Source organism: Malania oleifera, chromosome 4 (genome assembly GCF_029873635.1).
Source record: "Malania oleifera isolate guangnan ecotype guangnan chromosome 4, ASM2987363v1, whole genome shotgun sequence".
Lineage (NCBI taxonomy): Eukaryota > Viridiplantae > Streptophyta > Magnoliopsida > Santalales > Ximeniaceae > Malania > Malania oleifera.
The window spans coordinates 113,954,184-113,976,552 of NC_080420.1; the positions used below are offsets into that span (position 1 = coordinate 113,954,184).

At 35.6% G+C, this 22,369-nt stretch overlaps 1 protein-coding gene across 1 annotated transcript; it reads right to left on the reverse strand.

The window, feature by feature from the left end:
- Nucleotides 1-1,198: 1,198 nt before the first annotated feature.
- Nucleotides 1,199-22,013, reverse strand: LOC131152681 (uncharacterized). The gene is made up of 6 exons (XM_058104482.1): nucleotides 21,763-22,013; nucleotides 21,627-21,666; nucleotides 21,428-21,508; nucleotides 6,569-6,755; nucleotides 2,364-2,631; nucleotides 1,199-1,711 (listed from the first exon to the last, which is right to left on the reverse strand). Exons 1-6 carry the CDS (start codon nucleotides 21,820-21,822, stop codon nucleotides 1,505-1,507), a joined length of 843 nt encoding a protein of 280 aa, XP_057960465.1. The 5' UTR covers nucleotides 21,823-22,013; the 3' UTR covers nucleotides 1,199-1,504.
- Nucleotides 22,014-22,369: the final 356 nt, after the last annotated feature.

A 22,369-nucleotide genomic window follows, 5' to 3' on the forward strand; every position in this document is an offset into this window, starting at 1 on the left:
ACATGGATGGGCTTGGCTCGTTTGCACCCATAAGTGGCTTGATTATAGGCTTAATTTGAATTCGTTTAATAGGTTTGAATCATAATCATTTATGTTTGTTTAATAAAGTCGAATTAGGCTTAATAGATTGTAGTCGGCTTAAAAGCAGGGACTATTTGTGAATAAAACTATTTTGCTTAAACTTTATTCATTAATTTAGTGATTAGGCTAATGCCCAAGGCCAATAAGCTAGGTTGGTGTAGCAAAGAAAACTCTAGAGTAATTTTAATAAGAGCATATTTTTACATTTTTTTACCTAACAAAATCTCTCATCCTTCAAAATAAGAGGTTAGAAAAGAATGGTAAAAGACACTCACCTCCCCTGAAATTTGATAAAAAGACAAAAACCTCCGCTGTGGTTTCAAAAATGTCATAGACCTCCCCTATGGTTTTAAAAATGTCACAAACCTCTTTTGAGGTTTGACAAAAAGATACAAACCTACCCTTAAAAAACTTTTCTTTTGCAAAATATAAATAAAGATTTGTCTTTTTGACAAATCTCAAGAGAGCTCTATAGAATTCTTAAAATCTCAAGGAAGATTCTTAGAATTTTGAAACCTCAAAAGAGATTATTGCCTTTTTGTCAAACCTCGAGGGAAGTCAATGGTTTTTACCCTAAAAGAATTAAACTCTTAATGACAATCTTGGTACTTTGACGGGATAAGGGCTTATGATCTCCTTCACTTGCATAACAAACAAGTTTGAGTCAGTATATTAAAGTTCAATCTGAGCACAACTGGAGTTTGATTAAAAATTTAATGAACAAGTTTGAGCAAAATAAAGCTCAACTCGAAATCAAGTTTTTAGTTAAAAATTTAATGAACAAGTTTGAATAATGCAAAGTTTGACTTATTTATACTCCTAATTTCAATTGCAAGATTTTAACTAGATTTTGATACACATTATCCTAGTTTTTTTCTAAAGATTCATCAATCTTTATGCAATATCTACCATGACAAGGTGATGATTTCACAAGCTTACTGAACTTGGACGATCTTGCATGTTCACGCGATGACCAAGCTTTTAGGTTTTAGTTGAGCTACATTCATTGATTGACATGCAACCAACCAAGGCCACCATAACGATGTTGGAGGACCAATCATATAACTATATGTTCAATACGAATGAATAGAATCAAATCAAGTGGTATAGAATCGAATTTATAACTTCATTTTGTCATGCTTCTCATATAAATTTTTATGTCATTTCTTTCCTACACCTATTCCATCAGCAAACTAAACATGATGTTTGACATTTATACTTCCATGTTTCCACTTTTCAGTCCACTTCATAAACAATGCTTGAAATGATTACATAAGAAGATTGTCACTAGTTTATTTTGCTATAAACGAAAGAATACAAGTAGGCTTTAATCGATGAATGTAAAACCCGAAGGACCAAAAAGCTCTCTCTGTGCGATCTACAATTTGTTCAAGCCACCTTGGTGAGAAACCAAATTTACTTGCTATACTGTGACCTTGAACAAATACAACTTCAGTACCACAGACAAAGCCAGCTGCAGTAGAAAGATCATGGCCACTATGAGGAACCACCTCTCACCTGCTGACTTAATGTGGGCTCGGAGATTAAGTGCCACAAATGTAGCTGACATGAACCCCGCAATGCCTGCAACCACCCAACGAAACAATTCCAAGGGCACAACAGAGAGACACTGCAACCGAATACACAGCAGGAATTATGGGAAACCATCCAATAACCATAGTTGATGTGTCATGACATTTTTCATCAATGAAATGAAATAGGAATGGAATGACATAAAAATTGAATGAAGAACAAGAAAGAAACCAAGTGGCAAGTTCCAATCCATTCCATTTTTCCAAACTAAATGTATAGTTTCCATATCAATGCTTGGACAGGCAGTTTTCATGGACATTTTCTATAGATATTAATCCGGCTGAAGGGAAATATGCAGAGTGCATGGTTAACCATCACTAACTAGATTTCCCTCAAAAACATATTTTACACAAAATATTTAATCTGATGAATGATTTGGAGAAGAGTATTTGATATCTCAAAGTTCAAAATAGAGAGAAAAAAAATCAGAAGGTCCAACAATGAGAACACCAAACATGAAAACTATAGCAATTAGAGCACGAGAATGAATTTGGGTTTGAATTTTTAGTGCAGTTCAAATGCCTGTTGAGTAACTACTAAACCTAAAAGCTTAACTCAATAAATGAGGGCTTATGAATAAGTTTTATTTCTAATAATAGAAATAGTCTGACATGCCTTTAATGGTAAGCCTACCATGCAAAGAAGTGATTTTCGTTGCACAAAACAGGCATATCTGTAAAAGAACTTACCAAGGCTGGAACGAAGATGAAGAGGGAGTAGCCATAAAGACAAAACAACTGGACGAGGCCGGACGGTGCTGAGAAATACTTGAGGATTACATACAAGCCTAGAGGAACAATTGTCACATAACCATAGAACAAACCCGCAGACCAAGTCACCAGATTAATGTCATAGTCCCATTCTTTTTTCTGTAGCTTGTGTGCCAAGTATGTAACAAATGTTCCAATCGAAGCTGCAACAAATATCAAGGTAGTACATATCCAGAATGGTCCATACCTGCTCAGGTGAAAGAGAGAAAATTGTACCGTGCATTCCATAACCATAAGAAAGAAAGCGACGAAGAAAATATAAGGGGGGATGGCATTGTAATTATGACAATTAACAAGCTTGGGAAAAAAAAAACAGGTAGTAAAGCTACCTATGATAAGATGGAGAAAAATGATCCTTACTCCTTAGTTTCCCAACACCTAGAAAAATTATTTTTCAAACCACAATTTCATATTTACTCCTGGATTAAACTTGACCTCAATTTTATCAATGTTATCAAAAGGACACCGAAGTAAAAACAAAATAAAATGCATAAATTTTCATATATCAGGCCTGATAGTATCTAGTAATGGTTGGTACATGCAATAATCATCACTATGTGTCATCTCCTGACATTTACTCCTGACATTGAATCCCATTTCAATTGTTTCTTGCACTATTGTCGCACTTGGGGTTCATGAAATTATATTGTTTTATTTGTTTGGAGGGCAGTAGGTTTGGCCAAACTCTTTTCTGTATCTTTTAAGCTTTACTTCGTTTGGGGGTTTTGGGGGGAACACAACAGCAAGAAGTTATGGATGTCTCCTGCATTTGTGATCTGTGGTGTTTGCTGTAATTTGGGGTGCTTGGCAGCTTCCGAGGGAGGGGAATCACCCGAATCTTCAATGTTCACCTTTGTGACAGCTTTGAGAGAAGATAGGTGTTAATGTGTTATGCTTCCTGGGGGATTATGCTTTTAAGGCTTTTAAGGAAGCGGTTTGACTAATTTCCAGCATGATTGGAAAGCTTTTCAGATTTCAAACTGATGATTCTTGTTTCTCAGTTTTGTTAATGAATAGGACAATGTCTCCATTTCTTACTTTCCTGTTCTTCTGCCTTCTCTCTTTAATAAAACTTCTATCAAATCCTAATCTTCACCTAATCAGACTTGAGGCTTGGTTGTTGTAATAATGGTTTCGATGCAGCACAAGTGTGTGCAAGCACACACATAGATATTTTATTTCACTCTTTTTTTCAACAGAGAAGTTCCTTCAAAAAATGATATTATTTTTTAAAAAAAAACAAAAGCCTTCCTTTTGAACAAACAGTTAAAAACAGTTGCTTGATAGTGAGCCATGTCTGACTCAGTAAAAAAGGAAAATTTTGCAATGAGACTAAATTGTTTAGTTTTTGCTTGCATGCAACTGGGTGTGAGTGAGTGAATTTTTTCCTCCCCCCCCTCCCCCAACCAAAAAAAAAAACCACCTAAGACAGTAATGAATCACTTTTCTGAACATTCCTTTTACTATGAAACAAGTGACAGGGACCCATGTTAAAACTACTACTTTTCAATAAACAAAAAATAGACTTTGAATTCTTTTACTGCATCCCTGATGGTGATTATCAAGTTTGTCACATGCTATTGAGCATCAATGGCAGCATTTTACAGAGCCCATGAACCTCTTCACAACTTGCTATATCTTTCACAGCTCTGGATACTGCCCACGCAAGATATGTTCAAAAACCCCCAATTGCCTGTGTAAATAGCTAAGGAGAAGGCACACTGTTATCTGTTTAAAAGACTAATACTACAAAACTATAACAGTATGGCCAATAACTAAGGATTTTCAAAAAATATTTGAAAACCGAATCGATCCAAAAAACCAAACCGAACAGAACCAAAAATTTGGTAAACCAATTTGTTCAGTTCGGTTTCGATTCAGATTTTTTTCGATTTTCAGTTATCGCTTCGGTTTCAGTTTATATTAATCCTGTACCGACAGTTACCCAAAGTGAATCGATATGTATATATATTTATAATACAACTATATTAATATAAATAATTAATGTCTTTCAAGATTAAAAATTAAAAAGAAACTTGGCTATATTTGATTGGTTGTTTAGGTAAAGATAGTGTGTGCTAACCACACCAAATCATAACTCAAAAGAAAGAAAAATTAAACCCCCAAGTCCCCAGCCCTATCTCACGATTCTTTCTCTTCTCATTCTCTCAACTACTCTCAAACCTGAAGCCTCCACAGTCGCCTCCTCTCTTTTGCTCCAAATCTCTGTCAGGCTACTAAGATCTCCACCACACTGCTCTCAGATCTCCACTGCTGCCTGCTGCCCTCCACAATGCCACCGCCTGCAATGGCGCTGAGCCCTTCCCTGACCACCTCCTCCTCTGCCTCGCAACTCCTCCAACAACCTCAACCTCTCCATCACAACCCTCGAGCCCCCCTTCGCCTTAAAATACTTGTAGATCTAACCTCAGCTCTCCATCAGACTCGGACCTCCCCTTCAACACTCCTTCCCCACTTTAAAATACTTGTAGATCTGGATCTCTTTTTGTCAAATGCCACTTCTTTGATTCTTCAGTTCATTGTGTAGATAAAGGAACAATTGGCATTCGGTTCAGATCAGATATCCGAACCAAACCATCAGTTAACCATGCTTCAGTTAACTGAAGTGTTCAGTTTGGTTTTGGTCAGAAAATCTTAAAACCAATGGGATTGGTTCAGTTCAGCACATTCAGGTTTGGCTTAGATACCCGAACCATGACCAACCCTACCGATAACTACTCAAAACAATCATTCATGGGTGGTTACTGAAGCACGACAGTATCTAATTTTTTTATTCCAAGTCAGACTTTGGCAGAACTTTCCACTTATTAACAAAAACCCTAAGAACATGCTCTCAAGACCAAGGTAAGATGATGAATGCTATCAAAAGTTTTGAAAAATTAATGCTTAAGATATCATGAATGAACAGACAGCTGAAGGAACCTTAAATCATCAGCACTACACAAATTTTACCCATTACAAAAACTCAATATTCCTGCACTAGCAAACATAACACGCACGCAAGCAAGAATAAATTCAAGAACTCTTCTACAGTTTTTTTTTTCTTTTTTTAAATCATGAAAAGAGAAACAGTAGTCATTTTACAGCTTCACTTAATAGGAAACACCTCTCTACGACATGTGGTCTTATTCTACCTGTAACGCCACTCACAACCACAAGCCCACACACAAGCTGTTACACTATTTGTCAGCTATGGTATAAATTCCTTATTTGTTTCTTTCTTCTTAATAGATTTTAAAAATGACATAATTTGTAGCAAGCTTCAATCTTGCATTAATCAATGCTTCCAGCAGTCTAAAATTTTAAATTTTCATGGTTCAGTTTACACTTTGAGGGGGAGGAGGCTGAGGGAGGGGGTGGATGCTAGGAATTACAGCTAGCAACCCAGACCTGTAAGATGCCTTGCTGTGGTTCCTATTTTGCCTCTCAATCATTCATTACTGGGAAAAATATTTCATTTAAAAAGCATATGAGTTTATGCCCATAGAATTAGAAAACAAAACGTGAATGTTACCCTAAGATGGGGCAAAAAGAAAATACAGAAGAAGCCACAATAAAAGTTACAACTGCACACTGCACCATGTCACATGCACACACACACACATATTGTCTTCATCTGTAAAACTTGTGAATTCTTGAGACCCCCATGGTTCCCACGCTACTAGGGATCTATGGAGGGCAGAAAATATGCAGTCTTACATCCATGCTTGGGCAGACTGATTCAGTGATTTGAACCTCTGACATTCTGGTTTGGATGTAACACCCTGACATTATCTTAATTTAGGAAGTCTCAGTATACACGTACGCCAATCTACTAGCATCTGGGAGCCAGAAATAACATGGCTTAAGGGCCCCAATTGTGGTTTAAAAATATGCAATGTCTCTATTTATGTTTTTTAACAATTCTCCATGAATTTCACCCTTAAAGACCACAAGATAATTACATAAATAGTGATATCAAATTTTCCAACCAGATAAGGAAATTCAGTCTCAGGCCAAAGTTTCCCAGTTAAGCATACTATTGAAATATTTAAATTTTCATAAAAATAAATAAATACGCATTCAGTAAATAGAAAATTGGGAATTACGGCAAGGCATCTTACAGGTCTGGGTTGCTAGCTGTCTTTTCAGAAAAGCTTCCACTGAATGGGAAGAGTGAATCTTTAATCCTCTCTACAACATCTGAAGTGTCAACATCAAAGTAGGGCTTGTAAGCAGCAACTGTGAATGTCTTAAACCAACCACTTTGCTGAGGCTCCTCAGAACCAGATACAGGTTTGGAAAAGGTATCTGCATTAATAGAAAATTAACTACATACCATCTGCAGAACTTAAAAAATTCAATATGACTCAAGTAAGTCATGTTATAGTGGGTAAAACTAAGTGAGAACGTTAATAACTTCAACACCTTCTAGTGAGCATGCCTCCATCCTTCATCAAAATTACATAATAAAAATGGTATAAAGAAAATCATCCTGAGCCTTGTACCAGTTGTTTGGAAGTTGACATACAGAACCTGTTCTGCCAATGACAACCCATTATATTTCAATTCCACTTTGACCGGTGGTGTAGGATGGGGAGTCAGCCATTGGGTGGATCACTTTGACCCTTTCCAAAGAATAGGATCAAAGGCTTTTTCAGTCTTAAAACCAAATGTGTTGAGCTTAACTATTAATTAGGTTTTTGCGTATGGGTGGGAGGGGTTCTAAATAAATGTGTCTTCAAGGATTTATTTGTAATTTTCTGTATTTCGTCTTTGCTAAAAGTTTCTTGTGTTCAGGCCAACTGTTGGGTGAATTTGATATTTGGAAGCTAGGACCCCCACCCCCTCAAACGACAGAATCTTCTTCTTCTTCATCATCTCTCTCCTCTCTTCTCTCCTCTCTCCCTTCCCTACTTGATGCCATATCATTTGGTATCAAAGAAAAAATTTGATCTCTTAAAACTTCTAACCACCCATCTTCCCTTCTCTCATTCTGCCTCTTCCCCACTCTTGTTTTATGTTAAGTCTTCTTTTACCTATAATACGTCTTCTCATCAGCAAGTTCCATCATAAAGCACTATACAATCTTCAGCTTATGTCCTTTTCCCTTACTCTTTCTTCACTGGCCTCAGCCATCAAATATCAAATATCCTTGGGCTCTATTTGGTATTGCTTCTATTTTGTTTCTATATAGTGAAGAAACAGATTATAAAAACATGTTTGTTTACATTGTCAGTTTCTATTTCTGTTGTCAATTTTTATCTGTTTGCAAAAAACAGAAAACCAAATTTTATAGTTTTCAATTGTTTGGCAACCTGTTGCTAGAATAGTTAATATCCAGAATTTATTTTTTTTTAGATTAATTCATTCATATTTTTAATTAAAATTAAATGGCTATGTGAATTTAAAATATAATTAAAATAAAAAATGTCCATAAATTTTCAAAAAAATTTAAAAATAATAAGTCATTTAAAAAAACATTTTTAAAATTTTTCAATCGTCATGTATAATAAATAAAATTATTCTTGTAAAGTGAATTTTCAAATATAATAAATTAAGTAAAATAATTATAATAATTTTTAGTTTATTATAGTATTTTCAATTTTTATTATTTTGTGCTTTCATTATTTTAATCATATTTTTTTATTGTTATTTGATTCAAGGACAAAAATGAACAGTTGCTTAATCAAGTATTTAATTTGTTTTAGCTCTAGAAATATTACCCAAACAAGTTGCTAGTTTTCGGTAGATTTTAATTTACTTTTTGGATTTTGTTTGCTTAATTTTTTACAGTGATACCAAAAGGCCCTTACATTACCAAAGTTCTTTTAAAAATGATAAAATGCCTAGAACTATCACAAGTCCCCTTGTTGTTCCCCTTCTCAAGCCAACATCACTCCACACAAAATTTCCAACACCAACACAATCAAAGATCGCCAATTGTCCCAAATCAAAGCCATTGCTGCCTGCCACTACTCTTCTTGATTGCACCGCCAACAAGTCCACCTGCCACCACTCTTCTTGGTTGCTAATTTTGTCAGAGTTTTCAGGACACACCATTGGCACCACTGAGTTTCCCATCTTCCAATCTACCATCTCACCGAATGTTGTCGCCAGAATCCACCAGAGAACCCTGCATGAGCCACGCATGCCAGCATCTGCACATGACCCCTGTGGTAACAGATTTCGCAGGTTCCCTCTCCTTTTCATTTCTGCCCCTTTGTTTTCTCTCCCTTCCCAGCCAACACATTCATCCAGGCCAATATCACCCAAAAAAAAAAGGCCCTTCCCAGGGGGCAGGGAGGAGCAACAGCAGCAGCAAAAAAAGAAAAAGACAAAGTAAACAAAATTGAAGTGTCTGGAAAGCTAAAAGGTTATCCCAGCCAGTGCAGAACATGAAAAAAAAAATGCTTTGCAACTATTACTGACACTTTGGAAATTCACATGGTGGGATCCAACTTATTCAAATAAAACATAATTATTAAAATATTTATAAAAAAAAAAAAAGGAATTTCTTACAAGGGAAGTTGAACCTTGCATGCAAATGCATACAAGACTTATATTTATGCATTACTGGGGACTGGTATTTCAAAGGCGCACATGGTTAACCTTTTGTAGCATGGCGGTTATCTTCCTTGAAGAGTCCTTATAGGATAATGTGCCTGGCTACTCTTCCCATGACTGCAAGAACATATTCTCAAAGCCATGTCTTGGCTTTGGAGACAATGATTGTCACTCGTTATTTTGGTCATTTAACATTACTACTATGGTAGTAAGTGTGAGTCAATAGGGTATTATGGTCATCATAAACATATATTATAAATAGAGGGAGAGACTTATCATTGTGGTCAGGTCTTCTGATTTACCCAATTTTTCTACAATGTATCAGAGCAAAATCAGACCTAAACCTAAGGGCGTAGCCAACTCCAAACCAAGCCCTAAACCTCATAATCCTATGCAAACCTACCACTATTGTAGGATCATCCACACACTAGAGACCAGAAAGAACTCCAAGAGCATCGGAAAACATTGTAGTGGCCGACTGGACATTACTGTCATTTCAGCATCTCAAGAACCCTTTAAATTTTGCAAAAACCAACCGCACATACCAACACTGAACCTGCTGATATAAGTCTTTGAAATTTCATCACTGGAGGGGCCCCCATGCATCACCACATGTCAGCCAAATGCCAGCAGCTCCAATCACACACACTAGTGTGTGAGAGATTTTTTAGCACGGTTTTCACTCAATTTCTTCCCGAATTCCTTAAATACTTCCTAATTCCATAATATCAATTTGTTGGTCATGTCTTCTGTTCAAAGATCCAAAAATTTCTAGTCGTCTCTCATGGCACTTCGTTAATGGTTGTTTGGTAACATTAAGGTTGCGAGTTAGTTTCTTAAGCCAAGGTAGTGTTATATAAGTTTTTTTGTGACTCATTCATGGTCATTTCAATTGTTCACCTTGTTTATGTTTGTTCTAGTTGTTCCAGCTATTGACCTTGTTCATTATTGGTCTCTTTTGTGGATGTTGGATGCAGTCCATGAATCCCAAAAGCATGTTTTCTCTATCAATGCCGCAAATAACAACCAAAAAGTTATATGGAAAGAATCATGTGCACTGGCCTAAGGTTGTCAAGGTCTATTTGACATGCTTAGGTAAGGCACTTGTTTCAATCCGAGCCCAGAGACAACAAAATAAAAGAAGCATGGATTCAGGAAGATGCACATTTTTCCTTATTATGGAACCCAAATTACACATATTTGCATGTATCTAGATGTATGCAAGAATATTTGGGATTATGTCAAGCTCTCATGGTTGAGAAACATTACGTGTGTGTACAATATATCCCTTGAGTAGTGGAGACACAAGTGTCGCAAAACACTTGCAAAGATGAAGTGCATCCATGAAAAACTAAAAATCGTGCAACCTATACTATTGATGTCCCTGAGATGCTAAAGCAGAGGGAGCAACTCAAAATTCTTCAGGTCCTGGCAGTTTGAAACCCAAGTTTGAGGCAGTCTGGTCCAAGATCCTTAACCATGCTGAGTTGCCATCCTTTGTGGATGTTTATTTTCGTGTTCTTCATGCTTCCTCCAATACACATTCCTCAGCAGCCCCTATCCAACACTTTAAAATCGATCTGAGGCTAGCAATGGCAACTATCAACCAATAGCAGCTAAATCCTTCAGTTTGTCAAGTTGAATGCTTGACTCCAACTTCTCAATGGACTGCCTCCTTTCTCAAGAAAGCATAGCCACCTCCCCTTCTCTCCCTCTCCCCTGAAAAAAAGTAAGAAATGGGGTACCTTAGCCAATTGTGGGAAACCAGGCATCTTCCCTTATGACATGACTCGGGAATGACTCTTTTCTTTTTTGTCAAAGGAACCAGTTCTTCAACCTCTGGCTGGGACAAGACTGCTTTCATTACACTAGGTGATTCTAGTTTTAAATCTAGTAGTCACAGAAGTTCTCAGGGTGGTTCAAGTGATTATGGTGGAAAGAATGGTTGTGGTAAAGGCCCCCTCGCAAGTGCGCACTCATTAGGAGTTTACAATTTTTCTTGGTTATCAACTTGGTCCATTCAACAATGGCAGTTAACCGAACCGAACCAATATATTATAAATATAAATATATATATAAATATATATATATATTAGATTATATTTAATAATTTAAATAAGAAATTGTTTTCCAACAATTTAGAACTTGGATCAGTTACTTCTATGTTATTTTTTAAGATTTAAAACTTGGATTATTGATTTTGTTTACTTCAATTCATAGGTAGATGTTTTAAGCTTATTTTCAATGCTAATTTAAAATTTATAATTTTTATGACTTCTTATTGATGCTTGAATTCTTAATGTTCGAATTTTAAAACTTCCACTTCAACTACAATAGAAAAAATACTAATTGGCAGTGACTTTAAAATTTTAAATTAAATCCGACAGTTCAGTTCGATTAACCATTGGATATTGGCCTAAAACATGTTAACCAAATTATAGTTAACTGTTTGTAATGGTTTGATTTGAGTTCGCATTTTCTATCAAATCGAAATTTTGCTTCAAGTTAACAATTTGAGGCGTATGTTTCAATTAACCAAACCATGCCCAGCCCTACTTCCTCCTACCCATTTCTTCCTTAGTTTAGAAAAGGATTTGTGAATTTTCACAAATTGTGAGGATTAGTGGTTGTGTCTTCCTAGCAGCCCCGTTGGATAATAACCTACTAGAAAATAAGCATTTGACAAATTCTTTTTGCTGGCCCGTCCATTTCCAACATGCTTATGCTTGCAACTACGTTTTTCAGCAGTGAGTTCATCTTCTTTAATAGAACAACAACAAAAGAAATGAAATTGTAACAAGCAAAGACAAAACTGCAAGGAAAACAAATTTAAATCGCCATGACACAATAAATTTTTGGCCTATTTCCAAGGGCAATCTAACAAGAGTTTTCATTACTATCAAGGTGTAGAGAAAATACAATAAAAAAAATTCCCCTCCCCACAGTTTGTGCTAATCCACAAACCCTCCTAACCCAACAGCAAAAGAAACCCATAAGAGGAAGAACACAAGATGAAGCCCATACTGCAAGCTCTTTGGCTTGTACTTACTCTCCATAAACACATTATAACCTCTTCTTACACAGCCATAAGACACCAACCCTTACATAGATCCAACATGCAATAGATGTTGAGCAACCACCCATTACATAACCACACCACAATTGTTCCCAAAGCAAAGATATGGCTTTGAAAGTATGCTCTAGCATGCTTAGGAAGGGTAGCCATACACATTATCCTATAAAGAGTCTTCAAGGTAAAACACACTATGCTAGAAAGGGACATGCACACCTTTGAAAAACAAGCCCCCTTCTAATGCATAAATAAATGTAAGACAACTTAATTGGTCTCAAAAAAAAACCATGCATATCAAATCATGCCCATTTCAACCAAAAATCTAAGTCATGTATGCATTCCCCATGCAAAGTTCAATTTCCCATGTAACAAGCTCCCTTTCTCACCTTCTCTTTTTTTTTTTTTTTTTTTTTTTAATGGATCCCACTGCATGGTTTGGGTCAACCCAACAAATCCTCACCTCATGCACGTGTGGTGCCATCGCTAAGCCTAACCTCCACTTTGACATAAAACCACCACCTTGCCACCTACCAATAGCACCAAAATTACCATCACTTGAAAAATAGAGAAGTTCCACATGCCCTATCTTTCTTTACAGTTGTTAGAATCTTAAAATTCGCGTTTTGTTTCACACTATTATATCATATTCCAGACCAAATCGATTTGAATCTTATTAGTGAATCTAAAATCAGCTGAATCATTTCCAAATCTGTCGATTCACCTCATAAATCAAGCGAATCAATATGAATCTATCGATTCGCACCATTCTAGATCTATCATATTTTGACATACACAACTGGTTTAAAACATCATTTCTTTTTTTTTTTATTGCTTTTACTTTTACATGATTACCTTCCATTCCTTGTCCGTGTCAATTTTGTGCTAAAGAATCGGAGAAAATAGAAATTTAGGTCTTACATTGCTTTCGCTAAACCATTCTTCACTCTTAGAGGAGTATAATATTCTGCCATTATGAAGGGCAGAACACTCATTGGCTAAGGTGGTACTCAAGTTTTGTCATATAGTTAAGATTTAAAATTTGGTTTTTTTTGTAGTTCGTTCAATTATTATCATTTTTTTATAGTTATTTTTTTTTTTTATTAAGAAGATTGTGTATGAAGTATTATTATTTTTTTAATGGTTTATTAAAAACAAAAGTTCAAGGCCTATTTGGTATCATTGCTGTTGTCTATTTTTTATTTCTGTTTCTCCACAATGAAGAAATGGATTATAAAAACACATTTGTTTACGTTATCAGTTTTCTGTTTTTGTTGCTAGTTTTCTACTATTTGCCAAAAAACTTAAAACCAAATTTTATGATTTTCAATTGTTTTAACAACCTATTGCCAGAAATTTTAATATCCAAAAATAGTTTTTTTCGATTAAATTATTCATTTTATACACTTTTAAATTAAAATCAAAATCAAATAACCATATGAATTGAAATATAATTAAAATAAAAATATACATAAATTTCAAAAAATAATAATAAAGCCAATTACAAAATACCTTTACTATTTTTCAATTGTCATGTCCAATAAATTTTTTATGGCAAAGTAAATTTTGAAAGTAGAACAATAAAGTTAAATAATTATAACAAATTTTATTTTTATTATAGTAATTTTTTTAATGTATATTATTTGTAATTTTATTATTTTAATCATATTTTTATAATATTATTTGATTTAAAGATGAAAATGAGAATTTTTAATTAAGTTTTTAATTTGTATTAGTTTTATAAATGTTAACCAAAGAGGTCACTGGTTTCTAGTTCTTAGTTTCTATTTCTAGTTTTTGGTTTTCGTTTCTACTTTTCGTTTCATTAATTTTTGACAGTGATACCAAACGATCCCTCAGTTTCTTAGTAGTTTTCTTCTTGATTTCTTTCCCTTAAATAGCATAAATTTCACTTTTTTTTAATATTTTTTGACTCATTCCCTGCCTTTTCATTTTTTGCTAAAAGCATACACATGAAATATCCATTTTTTTATTGTTAAAATTTAAATATATTGTACTATTTTACTTCTTATTTATATATCAATATATGCATGTCATTTAGAATTGATTTTGGAAATTTGTACCGAGTCTCAATTCAATTCTCCATCCTCAATTCCAAAAGTTGGAATTTTGATCCATGATTCAAATCTCAATTTGACAATTACGCTTCTTTATTGGAAATCTGTCACCCTTAAAATGGAATTTTGGATTCTTGCTCCCACCAACATCACTTCTTCCTTGGAAAGCACTTTTTCAATGCTCTCAAACCAAAGGTTCCAACTCAAGATCCCTTTAGCTTGTCAAAGTTTCCAACCATGGTTATTAAAATCATAGCAATAAGGATCATAGGATCGTACAATTCTACAATCCAAATTCACCCAAACAATCCAAGTCACAACAAAAATTGGAATCAAGTAGAATTGTGGTAGAATCGTAAAAGAATCGGTAGAATTATAGAATCGGAATCGTAGAATCATAAGTAGAATTGTACAGGTCCTACTTTGTTACCTGGATTGGATTTTTTTCCCTTCCCCTCTGGGCTTCAATAATGTGGGCCAATACATGTTTTTATTCACCCAAAGGCCCCAAAAGGTTTATGTTTGGTCCAAAGTCTTCTAAAACTGGGGCAAAATGACTCCCAGCCTCCCATCAATGAACAGATTCAGCAGAATCGGCACCTGACTTCCCTGGAGTTCAACACCGCAGTCCTCTACTCATTGAAATTCAGCAACCCAGCACCCGAATTTCTGTCCTGTTTGACAACCAGAGAGCCCTCCATCTGGTGACTAGTGTTTGATCAGCAGCAGCTAGCAGTCTTGCTGTTTGATCAAAAGTTCTTTGGTGTTCAACAACCAGGGTTCTTGGGGGTTCAACAAGAACTCAGTCCTCAGTCCTCTTCCTTCTTTCGTGTTCGACCTGAACATGTCAGTTCTCTTCAACACAGACTTCTTGTTTGATCAGCAGCAGCCAAGAAAAGAGCCAAGCCAGCAGGCCCAGCAGAGCTACAGAGGTATGCTTTGAAACAGATTCGCTACTTGAAAAGACTCAATATTGAGCACTGTTTTTCTCCTCCTTCTCCTTTTCTTGCTCTTCTTCTATTTCTTCTTTTTATTGTTTGAACTTTTCATTGTATTTTTAACTTCTTATACTTACTAAGTTAGTTTTTAGTCTTAAGACTTGTCATAAAGTTCCACATATTAATATTTATTTTACATTGAAAGTAGAATCTCACAATTCTTGATCTGATTCTACGATTCCATCCTAGAGACCCCTCCAACGATCCCACTTAGAATCCTGATTCTAACAGCCTTGTTTCCAACACCTACTTTGACTGGTAAATTACCCTCTTGAACCTAATTCTAAGATCGAAAACGAGTTTTTTTTTTCAAGTCGGCTAAGTGCATAACATTTCAAGAGTTCTCCTAACACAATCATACATTTTTATCCGTACACTACCAACTCCCACTACATAAAATTTTGAGTTGTTTCCCATTGTCATTAAAACTATCCTCCCATATATCATAAAAACAAACTGTGATCTATGCAAGTGCATAAGACGAGTTGCGCCACTATCAAGAATTGATTTTTTCACGAGTATTAGAACCTGGCAACATACACTTCATTTTTACTACAAACGACAAAAAACCCTACTGAATTTGCTTCACCTCCATGTTTGTTATCTTAATTCTTTCTATAAGGACATTCCTTCTTGACATGTTCTTTCTTTCCACAATGTTAACAAACAAGTCTACCATTCCTGCCTTTTAAGTAGCTCCTTAATGACGCCCATGTTGACTTGTCCGTCCTCCAGTCTGGTAGCAAGAGCTTTATTTACACTGAACTCAAAACTATTTATGATTGCATTCATACAAATTTTATTCGCCAATAATGCGATCATCACAACAACCAATTTGAGTTTATTTTCATTGGAGTACCCAAAAGACATGATCAAACCAACACTATCCACCAACACATAAAGCAAAAAACATCACCTTGTCTTCATCTTGCACTATCATACCAATACTCTACCATTGAAAATTTGATTGAAGAGATACTTAGATTGATACAAGCTTTCCAATCTTTCCCATAGATAGGATTTCGTCTTCTAAACTTTCACATTGAACATGATATCATCCAATAGACACGAACAAGTTGTAGAAATTGCTCTCATATCTATTTCTTCCCAATCCTCATCAAACATATTTTCCGAACTTCTTCGCCTGAGCAAGGTTTTGTGTTGCTCAAATTATATCAAATGTCATAGACTTTCAACTTTCATCATTCAAAGTTCTTTTTGCTGACAAATTTCTCCACCTCAAACAAAACACTCACAACCTTCTCCATCTTTCCTTTCAATCAATTTCATCAAACTTCACTCCAATGAATTATATAATAAATAATTAAAAAAACACATTTTTTATTTTTATTTTTTTTTTAAAAAAACAACTAGCTATGATACCACTTTGTTAGGCCACAAGGATCACCTGCACTGCAAATGGCAAAGATAAAATTTAAGAAATAAAAAGAATTCAACAAACCACAACACAATAAATTTGTGTGATACAGCAACAAGGCAATATAGCAAGAGTTTAATTAATACAAAGGTGCAAATAAAATACAATAGGAGAGTTTAACAGTTCTCTCCCCTACAATTTGTGAAAACTTGCAAAACTTTCCCAAGTGTAAGAAAAAAAATGGGTAATTGGAACCCTTTAAAAATTCCTTGTCTTCAACTTAAACTTACACTCCACAAAACGCACTCTATCTTCCTCTTCTTATAACACCATAAGCCACCATTCAACCACCCAATAAATGAAATGCTACAATATCTATGCAATTGTCTAAGTCCCCAAAGCCAAGATGTTGCTTTGAGAATATGCTTTCACATTATAGGGAAGAATAGCCATGCACATTATCCTATAACAAGTCTATAAGGGAAAAACCACCGTGCTACAAAAGCAAACCATGCAAACCTTGGAAAGACAGGCCCCTCTTAATGCATAAACAAACCCAAGACAACTTATTGGTCTTGAAAAAAAGCATGCCATGGCAAATAATGCCCATTGCAACAAAAAATTTTAAGTCTTGCATGCATTCCCCATGCAACAAACTCCCTTCTCAACTTCCCATGTAACTCCCTTCTCAACTTCCCATGTAACTCACTTCTTCCTTTTCCCTTCTTATATTATCTTTATAATCTAAAAAAGTTGGAACTCACCACATGAACAAAACCAACCCAACACTCCCTTTGGGTAAGAGAAAAATTGACAATTCGACACTCCTACCACACAACGGAGTGGCATTATTACTCTCAGTCCCCACATTTTTTAGTTGCATGAAGACAAAGTCATCATTCAATGATTGAGTGTATTCTTTTGTGACCTACTTTCAGTTGTATAACAAAAAATGAAGCCCAAAATCTATATTAGGTGGAATCCAAATTAAAAGGAACTCAAATTTGGTGGAGTAAACAAGAAGGGATCTTTAGAAGAAGAAGATATAAATCAGAACAGGGGATGAGATGAAGTGAGTCATGTGGGTACACTTACTGCCTCCCAACTATGTGCAGCATGTTCACTTACGACTTCTAAATTTCAAGCAGGAAAGAAGATGAGGTGACTATTTACAAAGGAAATGATTGAAGGCAACTATTGCCTCCAAGCTGGCAAAAAGTTGCCTCATTGCAATTGGAGATAGAGGAGGATATGTAGCATAATCCTCCAATGGCTACATTAACCATTTGGTTTTAGAAGACTAGCAGTGGAGCTGAGAAAGCCAAGTCCATTATGAAACTAGTTAAAGGTGCTTAAACTAGTAAACTACTATCCCATGGAAGACTCCAAAGCACTCTAAAACTATGTCTAATGTCCAACTAGCAATTAGGTATTTCAAGTGCCAAGGTTTAGGGCATCAAGTTACACAATATCCTAACCAGATAATGAAAATTGCAAAAAAATAAAATGACAATGCCACCAACGTAATTGAAGCTAATATGGAAATCCAAGTGTCTTAGACGAAAATGTCAACATGGGAAATTGTTTAGTAGTTTGACCAACCTTATCTTCCCACAAGGTTGAACACAAGATGAACCAGCACTTTTTAGACTCATCTAATTTGTCACAAGCAACTTCATACTCTAGTTACTAATCCCAACAGTTGTCCAATGTGAAAAGATTGAATTTGACAGTCAAGGTCCATCATGATTCTTACAATGTTGCCTAGGTAAACAAGACCAACTTGAAGGTCCATGATTGTTGCTTGCTCAATTGGTTCGACCATAAAGACAATGCAATATGAGATCCTTTCCTTTTAAGATTCGCCACATTCTTTCCGGGAGTCCATGGTGATTTGATACAAGGATTAAGCATGCTGCGTATGAAAATTTCTATACCATTTCCATAACAAGAAGAAATTCAAGTGAATGCCATCTCACGACCTTCCACTAACCAAGTTGAAATGCAATCTCTTTCCTTATGAAGCGGGATGCTTCCTCTCTTCGTGATGGACTCCTTGGTGATTTCCTCTACTCGACAAAGTCAAGTTCTTTTCAATAGGGGATAATTGATGCAGGCTTGAAAATAGCCATTGGGTGGATCACTTTGACCTTATTTGGGTAGTCAATTCCAAAGAATAGAATTAAAAGCTTGTTGGGTCCTTAACCCAAACGTGCTTATTTTAGTCACTAGTTAGGTTTATGTCTATGTGGGACTTGTTACTGCAATATATGTGTCATTAAAAGTTTATCTGCAATTTTCTTGTGTCTTTGTTATAAGGGTTGAAGCCAAACAAGAACAAGTTGGTTACTTTTGTGGATTTGAAATTTGAGAAATTATATGTGCCCGTATCTTCTTCATCCTCTCCCTTCCTCCTCCATGCTACATCAATTTTTAACAGCCTTTTAGAATTTTTAGAACATTTGATGAAGGAAAAGCCTAGCAGCTAGGGAAAATTTGACCGCAGGCAATAGGATTGGTCAACATAGCTAATCATGGAATAACTCAATGTGACCAAGCATTGCACTTGACTAGAAAAGGAATGACTCACGTATAACACATAAACATGTATGTATGTGTACATGTGTGTGCACGGGGCACCGGCACACATGCACCTAGACACCACTCACTTCTTGAGCACGAGATCTTGCTTGATTCTCGAACAAAAAATTACAAGATCTCCCATAGTTAAGACATCTTAAAAGATACCATGATTAATGGTAGGCAAATGGTTTGAACTATTGAGCTTCCCCTTTTGGGTTGGAAATAATGGCTGCACCATCATCACTTCCATCCATGTTCTTTCCAATCATCCTTCAGATCTTTTAAATATTTCTTGTGAGAGGCCATGCCAAATCACCTGTCATTGTCACCGTCAAAGACATAGCACATACTGCTAAATGCTGCCTTCAAATATCATCCCAGGCACATTCTCAAACCATTTAAGTCACCCCTCCAACACTTACATCCAGCTAGGACAAATTCACATGTATACCCATCTTAAAGCTTTCAAATTGTAACTTCGCAATCTTAACATCCACGTTTAAGGTACAATCAACTGTGTTGAGTTTCAAATACATCTTTCAAGCTGGTTGTCTTATATAGTTTTCTCAAACATGTTCTATACTATCACCTTTCAAACACAATTCCAATAGCAAATCCTCACTCTTAACGCTTCACCTTTAACTCTATGAACACCATCCAATCCAATCCCACATCATACTCAATGATATTTGTTCTCATGTTCGCTTTTTGAGCATCAATTTACAAACAATTATCCCACTCACCAACATCATTGACAAACTGGATAGCCAGTATGAACATTCAATGATAACCAAATATCAACCCAAAAACCAGGAAATAGGTGCAATTTATTTTCTTTCTTAACATTGTAAGGGCAAGATAACAGCTCAAAGCTAACCATAATATCAACCAACAAGCAAAAATGATTTGATACTCACATTTAGTCACACTAGTTGCTTTCTCTTCATGCATGACCTACCCACAACAAAACATTAAATTTCAACCCCTTTTCTTTTCTTTTTTTCAAACCACAATAATAAAACAAAGGTTATACCAAATTCCCAACACTCAAGTTCCACCAACCAAAAACAAAAAAACAAAAATATTTTTTTAACAAGTAAACATTGATCATCCATATAAACGATATAGAACTAAAGACTAAACACATCTAAGATGTCATGAAGCATAGTGTCATCCATTTCAGGGGTGGATTAATGTAACTTTGGCCCCCAAAACTTATTGAAATCATAATTGTACTAGTGCATTTTATTACAATCTTAATAATTTTATTGTTCGGACCCTCCAACTTTGTAAAAAATAAAATACCACGTTTATCATTCACTACAATTAGAAAATTGTGCATCTTTGGCCCCTCAACTATCCTCAAATTCTTGAATGATTAGTTAACCAAAGTTTGGCAACTTCATACTTACATAGTTTGGCTCCACTTTTAAAATTCTAAGTGCCCCTGATACACTTAAATATAGTACATGAGAAAGTCTTTAAAGCATGTCTAAGGCTTTGATGCAGCATTTGGGAGAAAGCGGCTCAAGCCTGAGATTCAGAATCATGCAGATTTGGGCAAAACAGTAATTCAAAATTATATATGAGTTTTGTTGAATTTCACACAATTGGTCCAAGACTCAAACTCATGCTACCAAATGTTGCACGAGTGTATTTAATTTTAATACAAATAGTTTTGAAATTGAAAACTTGAGATGGTTTTTACTATCAAGTGCAAGCAACATTCTTGGCTTGCAGTAACGCTTAATGATCTCAAATCCTTCTGAAGTAACATATGAAGATGATGACCATTTTTATCACCGAAAAATTCTGTCAAAGAGGACTTGGTAGAGTGGAACAAACATGAATAGCATGCCTTCTATACTGTGTAGGTGGCATAACTTATTCCAGCAGAGAAATCGTATTGACTCCAATGCTTGATTAGATTCAAGGATTTGAGGTAGCACAAAAGAAACTCGGTAGTATAAGTGATGTGCGGTTAAAGTTTCGTGCTGTCCAATCAGCATTTTGAAAGTACTTCATTGCCTTCTAGATACAAAATTAATACAATTTCACATTTCAAATACATGTGAAGTCAATCAGAAATGTCTCAACAATAATCCACGTCTTTCCAAATTTCAGAACAGTTTTAAACATCCACTTAGATTTACTCTTATCTACGACTCGATCTAACCCTACTAGGAATGTCCAACACAGAGTAAAAGCTTAACATCTCAAACCAGAGCAGTTTCACGTTGCCATGATGTATAGAACAACAACAAAAAAAACCAAATCAAGCAAAATTGAAATCTCATAGCAGAATATACCATCCGCATCACGGGGCGGGCGCGATCTGCCCGAAATCTTCCCCTGCGTCTCGGACGGTGGAAATGTCTGAAGACTCGAATCTGAACAAGAACGACAACAGCATCGCATTCATGAGTTCTCACAACAATTTGAAGAAACAAAAAACAGTTCATTCCAAAAACAAAAGAGTGATCTGAGACCGTAGAAAAAGAATTGTACCGGAGAACTTGACGGCGACATGACCTGGATCTGAGACAGCCTGGTAGGTTGAATCAGGAGTATTAGAGATTGAAATCGGGAAATTAACGTAGTAGGAAAAAAAAACAGAGAATTAAGGAGAGGAAATGATGATTACAGGTACGGATCCAGAGACTTTCTGGTTGTCGAGGCTTGTGTAGTTGCCTCCGGACATCATCCTGTAAATATTTTAATTTTCGAACACGTTGAGAGCTTGCTCAAGCTTTCTTCGTCTTCTTCTTCTTCTTCTTCAGCTTGCACGTCGCGTTCCCTTTCCTTCTTTGTTTGGTGTTTATTAGGCTTCTCTCTCTACCGATCAGGTGGAAAGCCCAGCGGCTGTGGCTGATTGTGGCCCAAACTGTGGGCCTGAACTCTCGGCCCATTTCTTGTACTTGCCCATTTGGGCTTTGGTCTCGAACTACTAGTATTTTTGCTTGGCTAGCAGATGGGAGTGCTACAAATAAAAGACTGTAATTCCAAAATAATAAAATTATAGCTTTTAAATATAATACTAATATTTAAATATTAATATTATATTCATATCATTAGGAAAATGAACAGTAAGATAATGACTAGAGTTAAAACTATACGTAGAGAATGGGGAATTTCCATTTACAAAAGGTATACAATAAAGACCTGACGTGAACAATCTTTTGCATTAGTAATTGATGAAATTGTTAGGAGTACTAAAATGAGGTTTCATGATATATGTTGTTTACAAATGG

What these genes read in the sequence shown, in the direction of transcription:
- LOC131152681 (XM_058104482.1), bottom strand. Translation starts at nt 21,822, where the DNA reads ATGATGTCCGGAGGCAACTACACAAGCCTCGACAACCAGAAAGTCTCT. An exon ending in TGTCGCCGTCAAGTTCTCCG is followed by an intron (nt 21,509 to 21,626) that starts GTACAATTCTTT and finishes GTTCTTGTTCAG; the next exon opens with ATTCGAGTCTTCAGACATTT. An exon ending in TCATCTTCGTTCCAGCCTTG is followed by an intron (nt 1,712 to 2,363) that starts GTAAGTTCTTTT and finishes ATTCGGTTGCAG; the next exon opens with TGTCTCTCTGTTGTGCCCTT.